Source organism: Bos grunniens, chromosome 10, assembly GCF_055505025.1.
Source record: "Bos grunniens cultivar Pamir isolate PY7600 chromosome 10, Bosgru_T2T1.0, whole genome shotgun sequence".
Taxonomy (NCBI): Eukaryota; Metazoa; Chordata; class Mammalia; order Artiodactyla; family Bovidae; genus Bos; species Bos grunniens.
In genome coordinates, this window is record NC_141174.1 from 89,697,852 (window position 1) to 89,719,686 (window position 21,835).

General features: G+C 43.1%; 2 protein-coding genes and 1 long non-coding RNA gene across 19 annotated transcripts in view; 2 read left to right on the top strand and 1 right to left on the bottom strand.

The window, feature by feature from the left end:
• Positions 1 to 7,849, top strand: part of DENND4A (DENN domain containing 4A) — a 120,285-nt gene extending 112,436 nt beyond the window's left edge. For all 7 annotated transcript variants that reach the window (XM_086322966.1, XM_086322968.1, XM_086322965.1 and 4 more), the window contains one exon: positions 5,325 to 7,849. In XM_086322966.1, coding sequence (XP_086179092.1) covers positions 5,325 to 5,461 — 137 coding nt within the window. In that variant the 3' untranslated portion in view covers positions 5,462 to 7,849. The remainder of the gene's footprint in view (positions 1 to 5,324) is intronic.
• A 1,798-nt stretch (positions 7,850 to 9,647) lies between these two features.
• On the top strand, positions 9,648 to 12,489 carry LOC147365330 (uncharacterized). Its single transcript, XR_015135445.1, has 2 exons — positions 9,648 to 11,154; positions 11,390 to 12,489. It is a non-coding gene; the product is annotated as an uncharacterized LOC147365330 (long non-coding RNA).
• Positions 10,334 to 21,835, bottom strand: part of SLC24A1 (solute carrier family 24 member 1) — a 55,911-nt gene continuing 44,409 nt past the window's right edge. For all 11 annotated transcript variants that reach the window (XM_086322979.1, XM_086322976.1, XM_086322977.1 and 8 more), the window contains 6 exons: positions 19,942 to 20,025; positions 18,823 to 18,914; positions 15,123 to 15,902; positions 14,321 to 14,410; positions 13,172 to 13,338; positions 10,334 to 12,152 (listed from right to left, as the gene is read on the bottom strand). In XM_086322979.1, the coding sequence (XP_086179105.1) occupies positions 11,903 to 12,152; positions 13,172 to 13,338; positions 14,321 to 14,410; positions 15,123 to 15,902; positions 18,823 to 18,914; positions 19,942 to 20,025 (1,463 nt within the window). In that variant the 3' untranslated portion in view covers positions 10,334 to 11,902. The remainder of the gene's footprint in view (positions 12,153 to 13,171; positions 13,339 to 14,320; positions 14,411 to 15,122; positions 15,903 to 18,822; positions 18,915 to 19,941; positions 20,026 to 21,835) is intronic.

Here is a 21,835-nt window from a genome sequence, read left to right on the forward strand (position 1 = left end):
AATCAGACAAAGTAGAATTTAGAGTCAAAGAAGGACATTTTGTAATGATGAAACAATCCACCAAGAATTATTAATTATTTATAAGAATTATATATGCTGCTAACAACAGAGCCCTCAAATACATGAAGTAAAAACCCGCAGAACTGGAAGGAGAAATAGACATTCAGCCAAAATATTAATAGTTGGATATTTCAGTAATGGGTAGAACAACCAGGCAGTAGATCAGAAGGAAACAGAAGACTCGAACTGCACTGTGAACCAGCTAGGCCTAGGAATACCTACAGAATGCGCCAGCCAACGCAAAACACACACTCTCCACTGCGCATGGAACATTGTCCAGTACTCTCTCCACTGCGCATGGAACACGGTCCAGTACTCTCTCCACTGCACGTGGAACATTGTCCAGTACTCTCTCCACTGCGCGTGGAACATTGTCCAGTACTCTCTCCACTGCGCGTGGAACATTGTCCAAGAGAAACCAAACGCTAAGTCAGAAAGTAAGTCTCCAATACATTTTAAAAACTTGGAAATCATACAAGGTATATTCTCTAACCACACTACAAGGAAAAGAGAAATCAATAATAGAAGGAAAACAGGAAATTCACAAGTTTATGGAAATTAAACAACACACTCCTAAATAACAAATTGGTCCAAAAAGTCATGAGACAATACTTTCGAGATAAATGAAAATAAAATACAATATACCAAAACTTTGAGATTCATTAAAAGCAGTTTCTACCTTAAGAAACTAGAAAAAGAAGAGCAACCTAAACCCAAAGCAAGCAGAGAGAAGGAAATAAATATTTGTGGAAATAAATAAATTAGAGAAAAAAGGGGGGGGAGATTTTTTTAATAGAAAAACTGATTGAAATCAAAAGTTTGTTCTGTAAAAAGACCAATAGGGACTTCCCAGACAGTCCAGTGGTTAAGACCCCACGCTGCCGAGGCGGTGGGCACAGGTCGAATCGCTGGTTGGGGAACTAGGATCCCACATGCCGCACCTCCCAGTGCAGCCCCCCAAAAAACAAAAGATCAACAAAACTGAAAAATCTTTAAGCTAGACTAAGAAAAAGAAGATTCAAATTACTGAAATCAGGAATAAAGGGGGGATAATTCCTACTGACCTTACAGAAATAAAAAGAATTATAATAAATAATGATATACCAACAAATTAGATAACCTAAAAGAGACAAGCAAGTTCCTAGAAAGACATAAACTATAAAACTGACTGAAGATTAGAAAATCTTAATAGACCTGTTACAAGTAAATAGATTGGGTTAGTATACAAAAATCTTCTCCCACAGGACCAGATGGTGAATTCTACCAAATGTTTAAAGAAGAATTAACACTGTTTGTTATAGATGGCATATTTGTGTCCCCCTCCCCAAAATTCATATATATTGAAGCCCTGTGATGGTTTTTGGAAAGTAATTACATCAGGAGGTTGGAGCCTCCAGGATGGGATAGTATCCTTATAAGAAAAAGAAGAGAGAACTTCCTAACCACAGTCCAGTGGTTAGGACTCAGCACTTTCACTGCTGCAGCCTGGATTCAACCCTTGGTCAGGGAACTAAGATCCCACAAGCCAGCCAGAGAAAAGAAGAGAACTATCCCTCTCTCTCTCAGCAACGGGAGGATATTAGAAGACACCCATCTGCAAACCAGGAAGAGTACTCTCACCAGACACCGCATCTGCTGGCACCTTGAATAACTGTTCATCATTTAAGCCACCCAGTCTATGGTATTCTGTTATAGCAGCCCAGACTAAGACACTAATCCTTCATAAACTCTGACAAAAAAAGTAGAAGAAAAAGAAGTGCTTCCTAACTCATTCTATGCATTAGGCCAAAATCACTGCAGATGGTGACAGCAGCCATGAAATTAAAAGACACTTGCTCCTTGGAAGAAAAGCTATGACCAACATAAGACAGCATATTAAAAAGCAGAGACGTTACTTAGCCAACGCAGGTCCATCTAGTCAAAGCTATGGTTTTTCCACTAGTCATGGATGGATGTAAGAGTTGGACCATAAAGAAAGCTCAGCACCAAAGAATGATGCTTTTGAACCGTGGTGTTGGAGAAGACTCTTGAGAGTCCCTTGGACTGCAAGGAAGTCCAACCAGTCAATCCTTAAGGAAATCAGTCCTGAGTATTCATTGGAAGGGCTTATGCTGAAGCTCCAATACTTTACCCACCTGATGCAAAGAACTGACTCATTGGAAAAGACCCTGATGCTGAGAAAGATTGCAGGCAGGAGGAGAAGGGGACAACAGAAGATGAGATAGTTGGATAGCATCACTGACTTGATGGACACGAGTTTGAGCAAGCTCTGGGAGTTGGTGATGGACAGGGAAGCCTGGCATTGCTGCAGTCCATGGGGGTTGCAAAGAGTCGGACACGACTGAGCGACTGAACTGAACTGAACTGAACTGAACCAAGCCCAGACAAAGATGTCACAAGGGAAAAAAAAAAAAAAACTGAAGAACAATATCCCTTATTAATATAGATACAGAAATTCTCAACAAAATACTAGTAAACCAAATCCAGCAATGTATAGAAAGGATCGTATGCCATGACAAAGAGGGATATATCCCAAGGATGCAGTGTTGGTTCAGAATAAAAAAAAAAAAACTACATTAATGTAATACCATATTAATAGAATACAGACAGAACCACATGGTATCTCAGTAGACACAGAAAAAAACATTTGACAGAATTCAACAAACTAGAAAAGCTAGAAACAGAAGGGAATATCTTCAACCTGATAAAGGGCATTTATGAAAAACCCAGAGTTAACACCATATTCAATGATAAAAAACAGTCTTCCCTTTAAGATCTGGAACAAGAAAAGGATGCCCGCTTCCACACTTCAACACTGTAGCTGGAACAGCCAGGCAAGAAAAAGAAATAAGAGGCATCCAGATTGGAACAAGGAAGTTAAACTACGTTTATAGGTGACATGATCTTGTATATAGAAAACCCTAGAGATTCCAAACCAGATTGAAACAGAACAAAACAAAACCCCCAAAGTATTAGAGTTAATAAAAAATAAATTCAGCAAGTTTATAGGATATAAGATCAAAATACAAAAATTAGCTTAATTTCTATAGCAATGAATAATACAAAAATAAAATTAAGAGAGCAGTCCATTTACAGTAGCATCAAAAAGAATAAAATGCTTAGGAAGTTGTGAAAGACTTGTACCATGAAAATTACAAACATTTCTCAAATTAAAACTCACATATATGAATGGAAACCCACCCCATGTTCATAAATTAGAAGACTAATATTCTTAATATATCAGTACTACTAAAGCAGTCTACAGATTTAATACAGTCACCAGTAGTATTTTTTACAGAAATAGCAAAACCCATCCTAAAATTTATGGAATCTCAAGGCATCCCAAATAGCCAAAACAGTCTTGAAAAAGAACAAATCTGGAGGATTCACACTAACTGATTCCAAAACTTACAGCAAAGCTGCAGTAATCAAAACAGTGGTACCAGGATAAAGACAGATACATAGGCAAATGGGATAGGATAGAAAGCTCAGAAATAAACCCTCACATTTATGGTAAAGATGATTTTTGACAAGAATGCCAAGACACTTCTGTGGGAAAATGACTCTTTTCAATAAATTGTTCTGGAAAAACAGGATATCCACTTGCAAAAGAATCAGTTTGGACCCTTATACAAAAATTAACTCAAAAAGGATTGAATATCTAAATGTGAGTCCTAAAACAATCAGAAGAAAGCATACGACAAAAGCTTCATGACATAGATTTGTCAGATTTCTTGGATATGACACCCAAGGCACAGGCAACAAAAGGTCAGACAAATAGGGCATTGTGAAAACTAAAGATTTCTGTGCATCAAAAGTGGTATCAACTGTGTAAAAAGACATCCCATAGGATGGGGGGAAAATACTTACAAATCATATATCTGAGAAGAGATTAATATCAAGAATATGTAAAGAATTCCTAAAACTCAACCACAAAAAAACAAGCCATTGCAAAATGGGCAAAGAGCTTGAATAGACATTTATCCAAAGAAGATACATGGATGGCAAAGATGCTTAACATCACTGATAAGGAAATGCAAATCAAAACTACAATGAGATACCATCTCACACCATTAGATAGAATAGCTACTGTCAAAAACCCCAGAAAAACAAGTGTTTGTAAGAATATGGAAAAATTGGAACACTTGTGCATTGTTAATTGTGATATAAAATGGTACAGCTGCTGTCGAAAACAGTATGGCATTTTCCTTAAAAAATTAAATACAGAATTTCCACATTATCCAACAGTTTCATTTCTGGGTATATACCCTGAAGAATTGAAGGCAGGGTCTCAAAGATATATTAGTACTCACGTGTTTATAGCAGTTTTATTCAAAATAGCTGAAATGTGGAAGCAACAACCCAAGTATCCATTGAAGGATGAGTAGATAAGCAGAATGGGATATATACATAGTGAATTATTATTCAGCCTTAAGAATAATAAGGAAATTCTGACATGCTACAACATAAGTGAAACTTGAAGACATTAAGTGGAATATGCCAGTCATAAAAATACAAATGCTGTATGATTCAACTTAAGAAGTACTTAAGAACTTAAAGAAGTCAAAATCATAGAGACAGAAGTAGAATGGTAGTTGACAGGAGCTGGGGGGAGAGGAAAAGGGTATTATTATTTAATGCAGGGGTCCCCAACCTCCAAGATTGAATGTCTGATGATCTGAGGTGAGGCCGATGTAATAATAATAAAGTGCACAATACCTGTAATATGCTTGAGTCACCCCGAAACCATCCCTCACTCCAGTTCGTGGAGAAATTGTCTTCCACGAAACCGGTCCCTGGTGCCAAAAAGGTTGGGGACGGCTGGTTTAAAGGGCATAGATTTCAGTTTCACAAGATGAAGAGAGGTATGGAAATGGATGGCGATGATTGCACGTTATGAATGTATGTAATACCACAGACTGGGCACCCAGAAATGGTTAGGATGCTAAACTTTATATGTATTTCACCACATTTTTTTACGTTGGGAAAGAAGAATTTTAAACAGTTGATGTCTTAGTACTTTACATTTCACTGGTCTGTGCAACCTAACTCCAAAACTGTCAACTTAAAAAAAAAAAAAAAGTGCTGTGGACTCTTAGGTTCCCCGTTCCAGCTCTGAAATTCTGTGGTCCCTTAGTTGGCAGAAATGACCTAGACATTCCTTCTTGGCTCCTAATTTTGTGGTTCTGTAGTATTACCAAAACTTGATTGCTGATAATATCAAATATAAATTTCTGTGTGCCTTTCTTGGTGACTTTTTACAGATGCATTTGATAAAGAATATAAGATGGCATATGATCGTCTCACACCCAGTCAAGTCAAGAGCACCCACAACTGCGACAGGCCGCCAAGCACAGGGGTGATGGAATGCCGGAAGACCTTTGGAGAACCTTATCTTTAAGATATGTGTGTATACTTTCAATATGTATTGTATAGTCAGTGTATAAAACAACACTTTTAGACTCTAAACTTTTTTCTTTGATTTTTGAAAACACATTTGTAAGATGTTTCAGGAGGTTCAGATAGCTTATGTACAGAGTGTCTTAAGAAGAAAATAGTGACAAGTGGGAGAGAGCCACTTTATGTCTCATTTCTTTTCTTCTTCTTCTCCAGTAACAATTAAGTACTTTTGTGATAAAAAAAAAAAAAATCCCTAAACAAAATTAGTCCCCATAAAATAAGACAGCTGTTTAATGGATTCTCTTGGAAGAGGCACATTGAAAAATCATGTATGGAACATAAACAAATGTAAGATCAGAGTATCTCCTGTTTTCATAGACTGCTCAAATGTTTTGACCATGAAGTTGTATTATACGTATTTTAAATTGTTTATAGTAAGTTGATATTTTTTTAATTTTTAAACTTAATATAGCAAACAAAATGAACTTAAACTTATGAAGCAAGGCAGTTAAGTGCTTATTTTCCTTGTCTGCTGCTATGTGAAGTAATTAGTGCAGCTGCAGATCTCTATATGTATATCTATATTTTTTTTATTACTTGGAAGAATGATTCCAAAATGTCAGTGCTAACGTCAGTGTTGTCCCAGGATCGCACGTTAGAACTCCTGAGCCTGACTGCAGTGGGTGAGGCATGGCAGGGCGCGCATCGCCCAGACGGACTCACTGAGCCTTGTGGGAGGAAAGCCAGAGAGGTTCTAAGTCTGCTTCTGCAAAATCAGGTTCAGTATACCATGGTTCCAGAATTTTCTCTACTGCTACTAGATGCATACCATACATAGGGGAAATAGCTTACACAGCCAAATATCAATTTAAATTTTAATATTCTACATGAACATTTATGTTGGGGAATATGTCAGTTTATCCCAAATTTTACCTTTATTTTAATATCTAAAATATTGGGTATGGTGCAAATTATAGTATATTTATCTGGAATATGACCTACTGGAGTATTGTTTATATATATTATATATAAATATTCAAAATATTTTTTCAAAGGTAGAAAAATAATAACTCACTAAAAGGACAGCCAGATAGAATTTCCCATATTGAGGAACTTGGCTTTTTTAATAAGCCTTCTGAATCTGGTTTATGAAATCTAAATCTAAAATATCCAGAAATAAGACAGTAAATTGAATGTTTAAGTACCATGGGTATTAAATAGAATCGTAAAAAATTCTTGTAGTCCCATCATTTCTAAGATCACTTTCTTTCAATAATTTCTGATTAAAAAAAGGTATCCTTTAGCTGTTAGAATTATATATTTTAATGTTCATGTAGTATGTGTTTGTACATTGTCATAATGAAGGAATTCTCTAGCCAATGTCAAAGAAGGAAAAAATGAATGGTCCTAAATTAGATGTGTCAAAGCCGGTAGGGTTCAGAACATTCGGACTTGGAGATATCTTACAATCCTGAGACTCAGAACCATTCAGCTGTAGAAAAAACACTTTTGTGTAAACCCCATTGGTGAATAACACCAAGCTGAAACATTTCACAGCTTTCTACTCTGGGAAATAATGGGGAAAACTTAAAAATGTAAAATTTACTTCAGTTAGTTTGGGGCTGAACTTGCTTACTTGAAAAATCTGGTGCTATGCACATGTATCTGCTTCTCCTTTGTAAATATCACTCTTGTCTTATCCTTCTTTACTATTTAGGTCCACACTCACAATCTAATTCAGTCTTACGGTCTCAGAATCATAATCATTTGAAAATTATTCAATGAGAGAAACATTTGATAGGTGAGGCTTTTGGCATTGGTGACAAGCATCCATCCAAACAGAATTCTAGGGTTCTAGTCTGTTTTGCTGTTACTGTTTTGTTTTGTATAAGAACAGTTTTCACTATTGATTACCTTGTCTTTAACACAAGCAATATATATATGAATAGCAGTTTATTGATTTCAAATATCTAACCAAAAAAAGTAAGGTAAAGCCCATTCTTGATGATTCAGACTCATCTGGAAAAGTGAATGTAATTCCCCCCCACCCCCACCCCCGACACCAAGTTTTGTTTCTGCTTTTGGTTGGGTTCTATTCCCCCCGTTTTTAATCCCCAGGGAATATTATTTGTACAGATTTACTCTCTCAAAACCTAAAACATGAATAGAAAGTGGTAAATCCTGATCAAAAGAAAATATGTAGATTATCCTTTAAAATAACTCCATACAAACATTTCTTCAGTTTTCTCTCTGTTGACCATACATTGTAGAGAATTATGGTCAATCACGTTGGAAAGAAATACCCTTTTACTACATTATCTTTTATTTTCTCCTAGTTTTGTTTATATGTTTACTAGTTGAAAATAAATCATGCCGTGTCCTGGTATAACTTGTTTACTACTTACTACTTCCTTCCATTGTGTTTTGAATGTCACACATTTGTATATCATATTTGAATATTCAGTTTTTTCCTCTTGAAAGGGAGTTATACAGTATTCTGATTTTTTTTCTAATTGCGGGGCGGAGGGGGGAGATTTTTTGCTTTAAAATCCTAAAGCCACTAGCTTATTTATTATAAGGTTTTCTAATAAAATCTTTCCATTTTTGTACGTGGAGAAACAGCCCCTGAAAATGCTGGTTCAGAATTTTAAGTGATAAGCTTTTTTTCTTTTATGCTGGTGATTAATGATACTTTAGTGCAACTAGCCAGTGCTACATATATAAGTTATATTGTACTTCTACATATTTTGTAAGTACATGGTAAGAAAGTAACCAGTTGTGTGATAATGTGCAGTAGCCCAGCTTTATTTTTCTCTCACTGGAACTTGGAAGCTGCTGTTAGGCACTGTATCACTGAGCAGGAAGGGAAAGGCTGCCTCGTTGAGGTCCTTGGTCTGCCTTTGTGCTAGTCTTAGCATGCTCTGCCCTTCCTGTTAAGATATGTCTAAGTTTTATTTCAGAATTGAATTCTCTGGTGCCTGCAGGTCAGTTTACCTTAATATCCTCAGTGCTTGGTATCTTCTTACCCCTTCATACTACCTTCTTTCTCTGAAGAGTAAGTACATTTGCCGGCTTAATTATTATTTACAAAGTTAGTATTGCACAAATTAATATGGCAATTTCTGTCTGACTCAAAAAGTCCATGTGCATGTGTGAGATGGTAACAGACTTTTCAGATAAAGTTACTGTAGCCTTTCCACAGTTGCTATTCATTTGGATGGCTCTTTCCTTTTGCATTTAAAGATTTTCTCTTCAAACACAGTACTGTGATAAAACCACTGGAGCAACTGATGGAATTTTCTGTAAATGAAATTCTCCATATTGACCGGCTCATCCCAGAAGGCCCTGAGGACAGCCTTAGGCCAGGGTGTCCTGCTTGGCTCTAGTGACTCCACAGGGATGGGCAACCCTGATCATGGGCCCTCTCTTTGTACTTTTCATGGTCAGTTCAGTTCAGTCGCTCAGTCGTGTCTGACTCTTTGTGACCCCATAGACTGCAGCACGCCAGGCTCGCCTGTCCATCACCAACTCCCAGAGCTTGCTCAAACTTGTGTCCGTGGAGTCTGTGATGCCATCCAACCGTCTCATCCTCTCTCATCTCATCCTCATCTCATACTTTTCATGGTAACCAGGCCAAAAGTACACTGCAAGCTGCATCTGCAGCGGGACTTTCCTACAAAAAGGGGGCCAGAGCTAAGGATATTCTGTGAGCCATAAGGCCAACTTGTTTTACAAATGCATCTACCAAGCTATGTCTTAAATACTAAATTCAAATTCTTGCCTCTTTTGGTACTCAATCTTTAAACAGTAATTGGGATATAGAATTTTTATGATACTTTATAGTATCATAAAAGGCCATGCTTCTAATTTGATAGAAACATTTTCAGATCTATATGAGAATATAATGTTCAAAATGTATAGTAACTGTTCAAAAATATACTAATTTTAAAACATTTGGAATATATCCTTTTTTTTGTCACTATACAGAATCTTACCCATTAAATTAGGAGGAGTTTTACATTTTTATAAATATGGCCCAAACCTGTTACCAGGGCCATCAAGGAAATGCAACCTCAACAGGGATGAAGGAGAAATCATCTATTCAGCCACTTTCTCCCAATTTAGATACTCATGTATGACAGGTCTGACTTTCCAGGCTGAATATAACTAGCTACATAGCTCATTTTACCCATCAAATGAAAGGACCATCTAACCATTATCTTGACATTTTAAGATGGTACTTAACCTCTAAATGAGTACAATTTTAATAAATTATCGATTTGTAATGTATGACAATAATCTTAATTTCAAGTGTAACAAATTGATCTTTTAAAAGTTATACAAGTTTTCCATCTCCTTGCAATCTCCTCCTCCTCCTCACCAGGTGCTCATCCATCAAGACACAACTTTCACTTTATGTCTTAACCCTTTTCTTCAGAGTGTGAAGTCAGAACTTCCTTTCTCAGCAAAGATAAATGCCAGAAACTTAGCAAACTGATCAGGAAAAGGATATTCGATTATTAGTTGATTTTAATCATTAACTGGTGGTCCAGCACTTTCTCATTACAGAACGTTTCACTGTCCATCACTCCTCACTCAGTTGTACTGGGGAAGATCATCGGCTCCCAGGCTGTTTGTGAGGAGGAGCCATCCCTGAGGCTGGCTGAGACTGGGGGCAGAGACCAGGCTGCGGCCCAGGGTGCTGGCACCGGGAGCTCCCTTCCGTGGCCACTGCCCTGTCTCGCTCCTAGGCCACAGCGTATGGAGACCAGGCAGTGTGGCAGCGTTAGGAGTGAGATGACCAATTTAAGAATGTGGAATTTGAATACGATCCTGTATTCATCAGTCTTTTCTGGAGCCATGAACACATCCATTTTTGTAAAATAAAAGATCATTGGGACTCACAATTTATTGAAATTTAGTAAAAGTCATTTCCATTTCCAAACAACGTGGATCTTGGGAGTAGTGAGGCCATGAATTAAATTAACCAGCCCATCTTAGAAGATGGATTAGGGACTAAAGTACTTTGAAAACAGCCCTTCAACACCAAAATGTTCAGTTTTTTCCCATTTCGCATCTGTCCAGCTATCTTCTAGTCTTCGGTGAATCCTCTCATGTTTGTAATTAAAGCCGTATTTACTGTCATAAACTGCGTTCACCTGAGCTCCTCCTGCTTCATAACCGGTGGCATAGCACTGTTTCATTTTTAATGTGCCCCTTGACTTGATGCCAGTAAAAGGCAGCAAGCAGCAATATTTAATATACAAGCATTTCAGCTTCCACGTGAAATGTTTAACCGCACAATTTTTTAAAAACACAGGTGTCCTTTGCACTAGCTACCTTGAAGATAGTAACACTTTTTTTCCTCTCCATCTTGGCACTGTGTTAAGCGTTTCTCCTTTGTAATCGCCTTAATATCCACTTGTAATCCACACAAGAAATCAATCTTCCTGCTTTATAATCCTGTCTCAGATGACATACAAAAATAGCATTGCCCCACTGGATCTCTTGCTTTGTAAACCAGATTTGGGTATACTGACTTTAGACTCTTTTTAAAAATTACTTTGTTCCTCCCTCACTGGTACAGCTCCCGTGTTAGGTGAGAATATGAGAGGGTGGAGCCCAGCCAGGACAGCTTTGTTAGAATGTCTGATTGCTCAAGGTGCCCACCTGATGGAGACCACACAAACTTGGGTAAGTACGTATTTTTAAATGGCCCTCAGAATAGTTTTCCTCCCCTAATAGCCACACCTTCCAACTGAACGGCAAATTATAATTTCTTGGGCTGCTTACTTTAGAAAGTAAGCAGAAATCCAACAATGAGAGCAAATGTCCTCCTTTGAAAAAGCTGTAAAACATTGATACACATTTTACTGGACTACGATGTGTAATGGTAACTGATTCTTGTTATACTTTTTTTAATCTATAGATTTCGTCCCCTTAAACTCACCAGTAACTAAACTGTAAGGAGTACAACCCTGATAGAAGCACACACTTTGAACAGTACAAGAGGAGACAGCAAATTGCAGCCTGTGCTGGGGGCAAGGGCCAGGAGGGCGAGACCACACCTGCCTGTCTTGGATCAGCAGCCCTTCAGGAATAATCAGGGAACTGTCACGCGGGTGCTTGTCTTACTGCTGTGATGCCTGTCCCAACCCTCACTCCCAGTTATCTCATTTTAGAAAAGCCTCTGACTCAGGCCCTTCTTGGCCTCCGTGAAGGGGTGGTAGGAACACCACCCCTCCAGAGTCCTAATCCGCAATGAACTGCAGGTGCTTCCAAGGATAAACTTCAGCCCCCATCACACCCACATCAGAGGTTCTTGGCCACTCACTTCCCTCTCCCAGATCAGGTTCATTCTTTCTTTAATGTGACGAGAGGTGCAGTAACTTCTGGCATGGGTTTCTGATCCATGTCCATTTTGAGCAATAGTGACTCTGACTCAGACAGATACAGGGCAGGATATGATTCGATCTTCCAGCATCACACTGATTATCAGGAATACAAAGTACAGGAGGAACATGGTGAAGCCCAGGATCTTGTTCATTCTCCACTTGCATAATGCAATTGACGAGATCACAAACAGGAGCATGAGAAAAAGCAAAACAATTGCACAGAACAAGCCATTGCTACTGACAGCAACAGGCTGCAATCCATTGATGAGAGAGAAAAGCATCCAAGGAAGGGGCAGGCTGCAAGACAGAAGAGACAGTGTGAGTGTTCTTTATGTTGATAACAGCCCCATGTACACAACAGTACTGCACAATTTACAAAGCACGCATTTTTACACAAACGTAAGAAACAAAATATTCATGTCAAAGGTTAGAAAACGAAAGTGAAGTCGCTCAGTCGTCTGACTCTGTGACCCCATGGACTGTAGCCTATCAGGCTCCTCCGTCCATGGGGTTTTCCAGGCAGGGGTACTGGAGTGGGGTGCCATAGAAAACTCAGGTCCAGGGAAATGAAAATTATGTACCCATTACTCACAGATAGTAACTGGAAAGCCTAGATTAAAACAGGTTTTCTGGGTCTGAGTTGTTTTCTTCATACTTTGTGGCTTCTGTATGACTAATCTAAACCTCTAAATCCTTACGATAAGGCCTAGCTCGGGACATTTCCTGACACTTGTTAGTGGTTCGGGCTCTCCTCAGCCCTTTAACCTGCTCCACCCTGCAAACACACACACAAACAAATTCAAATGAAAAAAATCACAGCCACACCCAAATCCTGAAGGTGACTGGGGAAGTGAAAACAGGCGTGGTGCTGCTACAGAGCAGAGAGGAGCCAGTAGGCAAATCCCTACAGGAAGACGCAACATTTACTTGTTTATACAAAATGCTTTTTAGAACCTCTGAGCAGGCAGGAGTCCAAATGCAAAGGAGCAGGAGTACCAGGAAGTAAGACAGGAAGTCATTGCTCCTTCCAACCCCACCTCCACCACCTTGGGGGTCAGTGAGCCAAGCATTTGACTGTATGTGGTAATGGAATTTAATGGACTTCAGTTTTCAATTTATCCATAAATTCCAGTCAGATTTCAGGCAGCATTTTAGTTCTATTATCCTTCTGGCTGTGATGAATGAAAGGAGGATACTTTGTTACCTTGTGGAAACTAATAACAAACGCCATTTTATTCCATGTATAATGAATGGACAGAGCCAACACAGTGTTTTCCAGCCATGATATGCCTTAGAAAAGCCAGTCTGCCACTCACCCCACGGTGATATCAAATATGTTACTGCCCACGGAGCTTGACACAGCCATGTCACCCAGGCCTTTCCGAGCGACAATCACACTGGTGATGAGGTCAGGAATTGATGTGCCTGCTGCTAGGATCGTCAAACCCATGATCTCTTCAGAAATCCCTATTGTTTCGCCAACCTGGTAAATAGAGAAACCATGGCAACAGCAGGTGAAAAATCTGAGGCTCTTTGAAGTGCCAACCATATACTACTTTGTGCAAAACCATCACCTTCCTCAGAGTTAATGTTCCTTTGGCCTGAGTGAGGTAGGGTCATGCAAAACTAACAGCTGGGGAGATGGGCCATGGAGAGAAAGAACAGGGCCTCTGCTCAAGGCTTCAGAGGATGATGATGCTCTTTTCTAACCTGACTGAAGTCCATCTATGATTACCACTTACTGTTATTCCAACCATAACAACTCTACCTTCCCAGAAGAACTGCTCCTCCAAAGGCCTGTTCATGTATGTTTCCATTTCCAGACCCACAGACACCTGCCATGTGCCAGGAACTTTTTAGAGGCTGGAGGCAGAAGTATGGACAGTGCAACACTGACCCTACTCTTTGAAGCACCAACCATACACTATTTTGTGCAAAACCATCACCTTGCTCAGAGTTAATGTTCCCTTGGCCTGAGTGAGGTAGGGGTCATGCAAAACTAACAGCTGGGAAGAAAAGAGAAAAGCATGTAAACAGTGATAAAACTGCGCTGAGTGCAGTATTCCAGGTAGAGGAGAAAAGCCATGCACACTCAAGAACACTAATTAATGCCAGGATGGAGGCAAAACTGAGCTTGCTCTTAAGTGTGTACGGTCTTACCAGGTGGAGAGAAGTGGCCAAGGCAGGACAGAAAGCAGGGAATAAGGCTAATAAGGAATGGTCAGCTGGATCAGGTTGAGAAGGGCCTTCTGTCAGATGGCAGTGTGAACAGAGGACAGAAGAGCCCTGCTTGAAAAGTACTGCATCCCTTGGACTATAAAGTCTACTTTTAAGCCTTTACAAACAATACATGAACTACAAATTCACTTGGTGCTCGCCATTCCCTGGGCGCCAGAAATTCACCCAGAAGGAAAAAAGTCCTTTTGGCCCACGGATGCAGGATTTAGTTCCTGCCCCACACTCACCTGGTGAGCCCACCAAACCATGAGGTATGAGAACATGGCTATCCACAGGATGGATCCCAGGAAGGTGATAACAAAAAACTTCTTAGCCTCCTGTTTGAAAGTTTGAAAAGGAAGAGAAATAAGTTGCAGAGGCTAAAGGGCTCTGGCGCTTCTGAGAGAGCCCCAGGAGATCTGCGGGAGGAATGATGGAGATGATGTGGAGATGTCTGACCTCTGTCTCCAGTGAGGACCTAGAAAAGGATGGGCTTAGTGGCCCACTCTAGATGAGATGAGACGGGGGGTTCAGCACTGACAAAATGAAGAGAGCTATTTGCTTGCACTAGGACCAGCCAATCTAGCTATTTGGTTTGACTTCAACTTTTCCCCACTCTGCCCCTCTCTGGACCCAGAGACAGAATATGGTTCCCCTTTGGGTGGAGTACGTTAGTCAGACCTTTCCCTATAAACAGGAATACAGGGTAGAAATAGCATTTATAACCCTAGGTCTTGTTGCTATGAAATACAGAGGGTGTGCAGTGGCATCATTCCCATATTCAAATCAAGAAACTGAGAATTTAAGGAGAGATTATTTCACGCTGCTTATGGTGGTGGAAACAAACACATTCCAGGGCCTCCCAAGTCCATCAGAATGTCCCTTAGGTGCATGGTCCCCTCTAGAGCTGCAGGTTCCATCCCAGACCCTCTGTGGTTGAGCCCCGACAAGCTGGTTTGCCCTATCACCTCCCTCCTCTGAGTGGGCATGCAGAGAGGCCCCAGAGCTTCCCTAAGGATAGGCGACTTGGGGACAGCTGGGCAAACCCACCAGCCTCCGGACGTCGGGAACCGTCAGCCACAGCGGGAACACAATGGGCAGGAGAAAGAGGTAAATGGCTTGCTTCCGCCTGGTCTCAGGCCATTCCAGGGACAAAGGCTGCTCATTTTCCTCCTCTTCCTCCTCCTCTTCCTCCTCTTCCTCTTCTTCGTCTTCCTCTTCTTCATCTTCCTCTTCTTCATCTTCACTGTCACCTCCATCACCTCCCCCTTCACCATCCACACCTTCCTCGTCATCTTTGGCTTCACCTTGAATTTCAGCATTCAATTCCTGCTCTCCAGTTTCACCTTCACCACCTTCTCCTGCCTGGATTTCACCTTCATCTTCACCACCTTCCACTTCACCATCTTCTCCTTCCACTTCCCCAGCTTCTCCTGCCTGTATTTCACCTTCATCATCTTTCACTTCCCCACCTTCTCCTGCTTGGATTTCACCTTCGTCTTCATCACCTTCCACTTCCCCACCTTCTCCTGCCTGGATTTCACCTTCGTCTTCATCACCTTCCACTTCCCCACCTTCTCCTGCCTGGAATTCACCTTCGTCTTCATCACCTTTCACTTCCCCACCTTCTGCCTGGATTTCACCTTCGTCTTCATCATCTCCTCTCCTTTCTGCCGGGATGTCACCTTCACTTTCATTCTCTGCTTTTCCTTCACTTTCACCTCCTAATGCAGCATCGCCTCCACTTCGCTCTCCGTTTTCACCTTCAGCAGGAGCTTCCGCCTCGCCACCTGTCCTTTCACCTGTGTTCTCAGCTTCGGCCCCGACTCCCTGCAATCCAAAACCAGCAGATTAATGGGAGATGATGGTCTGTTTGTTCCCTTTCCCGTTTCTCCCCACCATTTTTTTGTTGTTGTTCTCAGAATGTATCTAAAAGCTTTAGTATGAGGAAGAAACAAGTGCAGTCATTCAGCAAAATTCCCTTTACAGCACTCCTGCCCAGTCCTGTCTTTGATCATTTGTAGGGATGGAGAACGCACCACGTAAAGCAGTTCCTGACAACTCTGACTGGTTTGAAGTCCAAAATTTATACCAAAGTTCCACCCTCTGTGTATAGGTTTGCTTTTTGGAGCCACAAAGAACACTCTCCGCACAGAGACAGCCTCTCTTCCCTGGGCTGAAGATTCCCAGGTCCTTCTGTGGTTCCCCATGCTACAGCCTCCTCCCCTTCTTGATGAACTCATTCTAGTTAGCTTATATCCCATGAGGAGGTTTCTAAAATAACACCTCACAGAATCCAACAGGATTATCATGCCCCTTATTTTAGATACGATGCTTCCATTAATGTTGCCTAAAATGGCATGATATGTTTTGGTGGTTACATCACATTCTGAATCCATCTAAAACTCAACTGCTATATTATATGTGTAAAATGATGATGATACCAATTCATGGACGGTTTTCATGTGCCAGGCATCATGCTAAGTAGTATAATAATAACAACAACTCACACTTAGTAGGTTTCCTGAGTCAATTAATTTATCATACAGATAGAACTAAACCCATCTGACAGATGAAGAAGGGTACAGAGTAGTTAAAAGCTTGCTTGTGGTCCACACAGTTTGTCAGTAATGAAGCTGGGATTTGAATGTGAACCATCCAACGCTTAGCCTCTTCACCATCAAGCTACCCTGCTCCCCAAATGCCAGGACTGAATGAGATATTTGGTTCCCAAACCCGGTAGCTTATTAGAAACACAGATTTCCTTGCCCCACTGAACCAACTGAAGTAGAATCTCTAGGACTGAAAACCAGGAATCTATTTTTATATGCTGCCAGGTACATCTAATAAGTGCATCTGTAGATGTGTTTGGGTACCATGGACTGACTCCACATGCTCTAAAAGCCATTGATTCTTAGGGTCTTCAGATTAGGCTCCCAATAACCTATAACAATGTGCTGATCCAATCCCTTGAGTAAATGACCCGGGCTGTGTGCTCATGAAGTACATCATCCATAACAAATTTCATGACGCTGCCAATCCCCAGGGGGTGCTCAGTGATTCTAAACTCTGCTGCATATTAAAATCACCTCGAGGATTTAAAGACTCAAGGACCCACCCCAGATATCCTGACTTCACTGGTTGAGAGTGGGCCCTAGTTTCCCCCAATTATTGTAACATGCAGCCAGGGTTCAGACCACCCAAAGAAGAAGCCAAATATTAATATCCATGAGGCCTGTGCTTTCAGATGAGAATGAATAATTCCTGCCCTCCCATCCCCAAGCTAATCTGGAGAAAATGACAAGTCATTTAAATTAACAGCACCCTCTTTTCTGAGAACTGTCAACCCCAAAAGCCCCTGACAGGTGGCTCCTTCACCCACGTTGCAGTCAAAGCACCCCACTCTCCCTGCCACAGTTGACTAGACATAGGTTTGACCCCTGACCTGTGCCCCGGTTTGAATGGATTCGCTGTCTTCTGAAACAGGGAGCCAGTCACTGGTTGATCACATTGTGGACTGGAGGACTGGGGTAGTAACTTAGGTCTCCGTGTGCTAATAAGGAAGCAATGGAGTCAGCTGCCAGGAGTGCTAAAGCCTGCACACGGAGGACAGAGGGAGAGCGGGACATGCAGGGAGGCCAGCAGGGCCACGGGCGCCTTCCCAGGCCTAGGTCCAACTCACTGTGGGACCAAGTTTCACTTCCTGACCTGGGGTCCTGGGAGACACCTCTGTATCCTCTCAATCCCTTTTACTTAAGCCAGCTGTAACTGGCCTACTCAGGACACTCATGCTGCCACTGAAGATGTCTTAGACACTGAACCCAAAGTTGCTGACTTAGGATGAGATATAATTGAGTGCTTCTGGGTATCCAGTAGAAGAGAATGTCAGGGCTGGAATCTGTAAACTAAACGCACACTTCCTGTCAGTCACTGAGCCCCCACTGAGCACATGCAGCACTGTGTTTCTGGGGCGGGAGGGGAGGGGAGCAGGGGGGGACAGAGACCACTCAGACTCGGATCCTGCCTTCCGGAAGCTCACCACCTCGCAGGGGCACTCAGAGAGACTCACAAACAGAGTACAGGGAAGGCAGTGCTAAGGGCCCTAAGAGAGGAAGAGAGCACCATGGGCATTCACACTGCGGGGTCAAGGAAGCTTTGTGGCAAAAGAGGCATTTACACTAGCTTGGAGGAATGGGTGAGATTAGGATATATGAAGATGTAGGGGAAAGGGGAATTCTGGAGGGAGAAGGCCATGTGAACCAAGGCCTGGAGGTAAAAAGCATGGAGACAAGAAGTTCAGTTTGGTTGCAGCAAGGTGGAAGAGAGGCTGTGAGACTGTAAAGGCAGCAGTGTCAGAACTCAGGGAGCCTGCGAGCCAGGCTGAGGCACCTTCAAAGGTCCCAAGGCCTTTGCCCAGCAATCCTTCCACTGTGCTTCACGCTGCCTGGTTTCACTGTACCCTAGCGGCCAACAGAAACCCCCCCACACCCCAACAGTTATTCTCACGTTTGTACAGCATGCAACAGCTGGCAACATATTCTCATACATATTATCTCACTCATAGTAAGGTATTACAGTGAATTAACTGGCCGCATAAGGTATTCGATCTTCAAAGAAAGGGCAATGCTTACCCCAAAGGAAGGAACCTCCAACAGCCATTTCTGACCTTCAAGGAAGGACTGACTTTTGGGTGGCAAGTGCTTCCCTGGGCCTCTCAAATTCCGCCACCTGGGAAGAGGCTTGTGCCTACCTGACTGCCAGGATCCTCCTCCTGATCTCCCTTGACGTCTGGAGCAGGGGCTGGTGTGACCGTGACCTCAGGGAGCTTGGCCGGCTCCTCCTCTTTAAAGGATAAACATGGGATAGGTCAGAAGAGTGTGCTGGGTGCTGAGGGCAGTTGGCAGAGATGGTTGGCTATAGGGCTATTGGAGTTGTCCACTTCAGGGTCTCAGAAGGTCTGTTTGGGGCACTCCCCATCAACCGGAGAAGGAAAATGATGTGACGTGAGTCGTTCCCGTCCTGTCCACAGAGATATCTGCACGTGAGGACAGCTGGCAGCAGCTCTCCTCACTCTCCCGGATTTCCAGGCATTCACATCCTGGCACTGTGGCCCAGGATACTATGAACAGCTTGGGAGAGAGGGCAAAGCCCCAGCCCTCAGTGCCTGGCCCTTCCCCCTAACCAGCTGCGTGGAGAGGAGCCCGATGCTTTCCAAGGCAGCAGCCAGGGAGCCTTAGAATAGGATGGCGGGAAAGAGAATCGCAAAGTCTGGAGATCTGGGTTTGGAACACGCCCTCTCACTTCTTGGCTACCTGGCTCTGGGCAAGCCACTTGATCTCTCTGAGCTTCAGTTTCCTTGTCTACAGAGTGGGAACAATGCTGCTGTACCTGCCTGCTGGGTGGATGAGGCAGGCCTGGGGTGCTGTGCAGAGCTGTCTCAGTCCCTTGTCCCGGCTGCCACACGGATGCTGGACTTCTGTGTCAGCAGACCCCTGATGGCCCTCCATTACTAGGGTTGCTGGTCTCAGACCAATTCCCTAGAAGCAGAGTCCTTGTGTAGAAGCAACAGGAAGAAGAAACAGAGTCCAGCAGACTCTCATCTGGGACAAGATTTAGCAAAGAAGTTCAACCCCCTCTCCAGGCCTTGCCTACCCTATGTGAGGAGAGTACAGAGGGAGCTGTACAGGCCCTTGGGCCTGCAGCCACGTCAGGAAGGGAGCGCAGTGGAAGGAGTAGGCCGGACGACAGCGGGCACAGGGCAGCGCTAGCTCATCACTCCAGCTGACTGGCCCAGAGGGGGCGGAAGGCACGCCCAGACCCTGGGTGACAGGAGGCAGGAAGGTGGCAGGAGAAAACCAGCTGGTCTCACCTGGTTTGCTCTCTGCTTTGGCCTGAGGCGTGGCTTTTGCCTCCTGAATCAAGGTCTCCTCCTCCTTGTCCTTGGAGGGCCGGGCTGTGAATGAGAAAGGAAACACGTCTCATCCAGGACTGCAGGGTCCCTGCTACACCCTTCAGCTAGCCTGGTCAGCTGACAGCCAGAGCAGCTGAAGTGGGTGGAAAGAGTCTGGCCTGGAAGTTGCAACATGCAGACTCTGGTCCTCCTCGGCCTATTCACAGTGCTCAATTCCCAAACTTCTGCCTTAAATTCCCTACACTGTCACTAACTAGCTATGACCTTCAGCTAGTCACTTTCCACTCTAGGCCTATTTCCTTTCTGATAAAATGACATGGTTAGACTTGGGGGCAACAAATAGTATTTATGTCCTTTATGAACTCAAGTGATGGCTGCCTGAGTGCTGAATTGAGAATTCTGCTCCAAGCTTGGCTGCAGAGCACCATGATTCACTGGTGATGTCTGAAATGGGCAGGGAATGGGGAAATAATGACAGGGAGGTGTTAGGGAGGTGTTCCTGCAACCCTTGGACTAGACTGTAAGGTCTGCAGTTTACCGTCTATGAATTTACTAGAAGCTTTGCTCTGGCTCCAGAGGCACTACTGGTGGCCGTGTTCATAAGCCTCCCCTCTCCAGTGGGAAAGGGAAATGACGGATCATCAAGCTCCTGTCACACTCCTTTCGACCTCAGACACCTGGAACCCAAGCAGAGCCTCCTTCCAGACCCCTGTGCACGCCTCATGCTCTGCTGGTGGTCCTCAGAGCATCATGCACAGAATAGCACTGTCCTGATTGCCAGAAAAGAAAAATGGGGATGGCAGCTCTCTTTCGATATGACTATGTTCCAGGCAACATGCAAAGTGCTATAGTTTCAGCTGAGAGGCACAAGACTGAGCTGCAGGGGCTCAGGAGGGCCCTCCTCACAGCTGTGCAGGCCGTGGGGTGAGGACAAGGGCACGGGCGGCAGAACAAAGCCGTGGGTCTATCTGGGGTCCAGGCTGGCTCCGCCCATGAGTGCCGGGTGGCCTGGGGAAGCCTGTGCACCCTCGCTACACCTCAGCATCCCCTCTCTAAAAAAGCAACAATATGATACACTTGGAACACTGATATGGGGGTCTAAGGGACAAAATAAACAAAAGTACTTTAACTGCTGCATTAAATATTGCTATGTTAGCTTCGATTTTGGAGCCAGATGCCTGGGTTTGAATCCTAGTTCTGCCAAGTGCTAGCTGTGGATCCAGCAGGGTGATCCTCTGTACCTCAGATTCCTCACCTATAAAATCTTAACAGAGTTGTGGAAGGAATACATGAATTTATATACGAACATGCTTAAATCAGCGCCTGGCAGCTACAAGATACTACGTAAGTGTTAGCTATGACAACCATGATGAGCTGACAACACTCGCTGAGAGCAGCTGTTCCACCCAGGAAGCAATTCTGCACCTTTGAGGCCCAGCATTCCAGAGGGTCTGAGTTAGAATGGACCCCAAAGATCCTCTAGTCCAGAACACCGGCACACTGTGAAGATTTGGGAATCAAACTCTGCCTGGGTCCAGAACGGGTCCAGAAGCAGAAACAGGTCCAGAGTTTCCTTCTCTCAACCTGTCTCCTGAACAATCAGGGTGGTTCAGCTGCAGCTGCCTCTGGCACCTGGCTCCACCCCACACAGCCATCACTCTGGCACGTGTGATCCCTTGAAGCATCCTGTCCCGGTGGGCCTGCTCAGCAGGTCCCATCAGAACTGAGATGTCAGAAAGTGAGTACTCCACTGCCTCCCTCATGCAGACAGCTCTAGTGCCCCATGGACACTGATCAAGCACTGCAGTCTTCTGCTGAACAACACATAACTTTTCCAAGGGCTCCCCTGGCC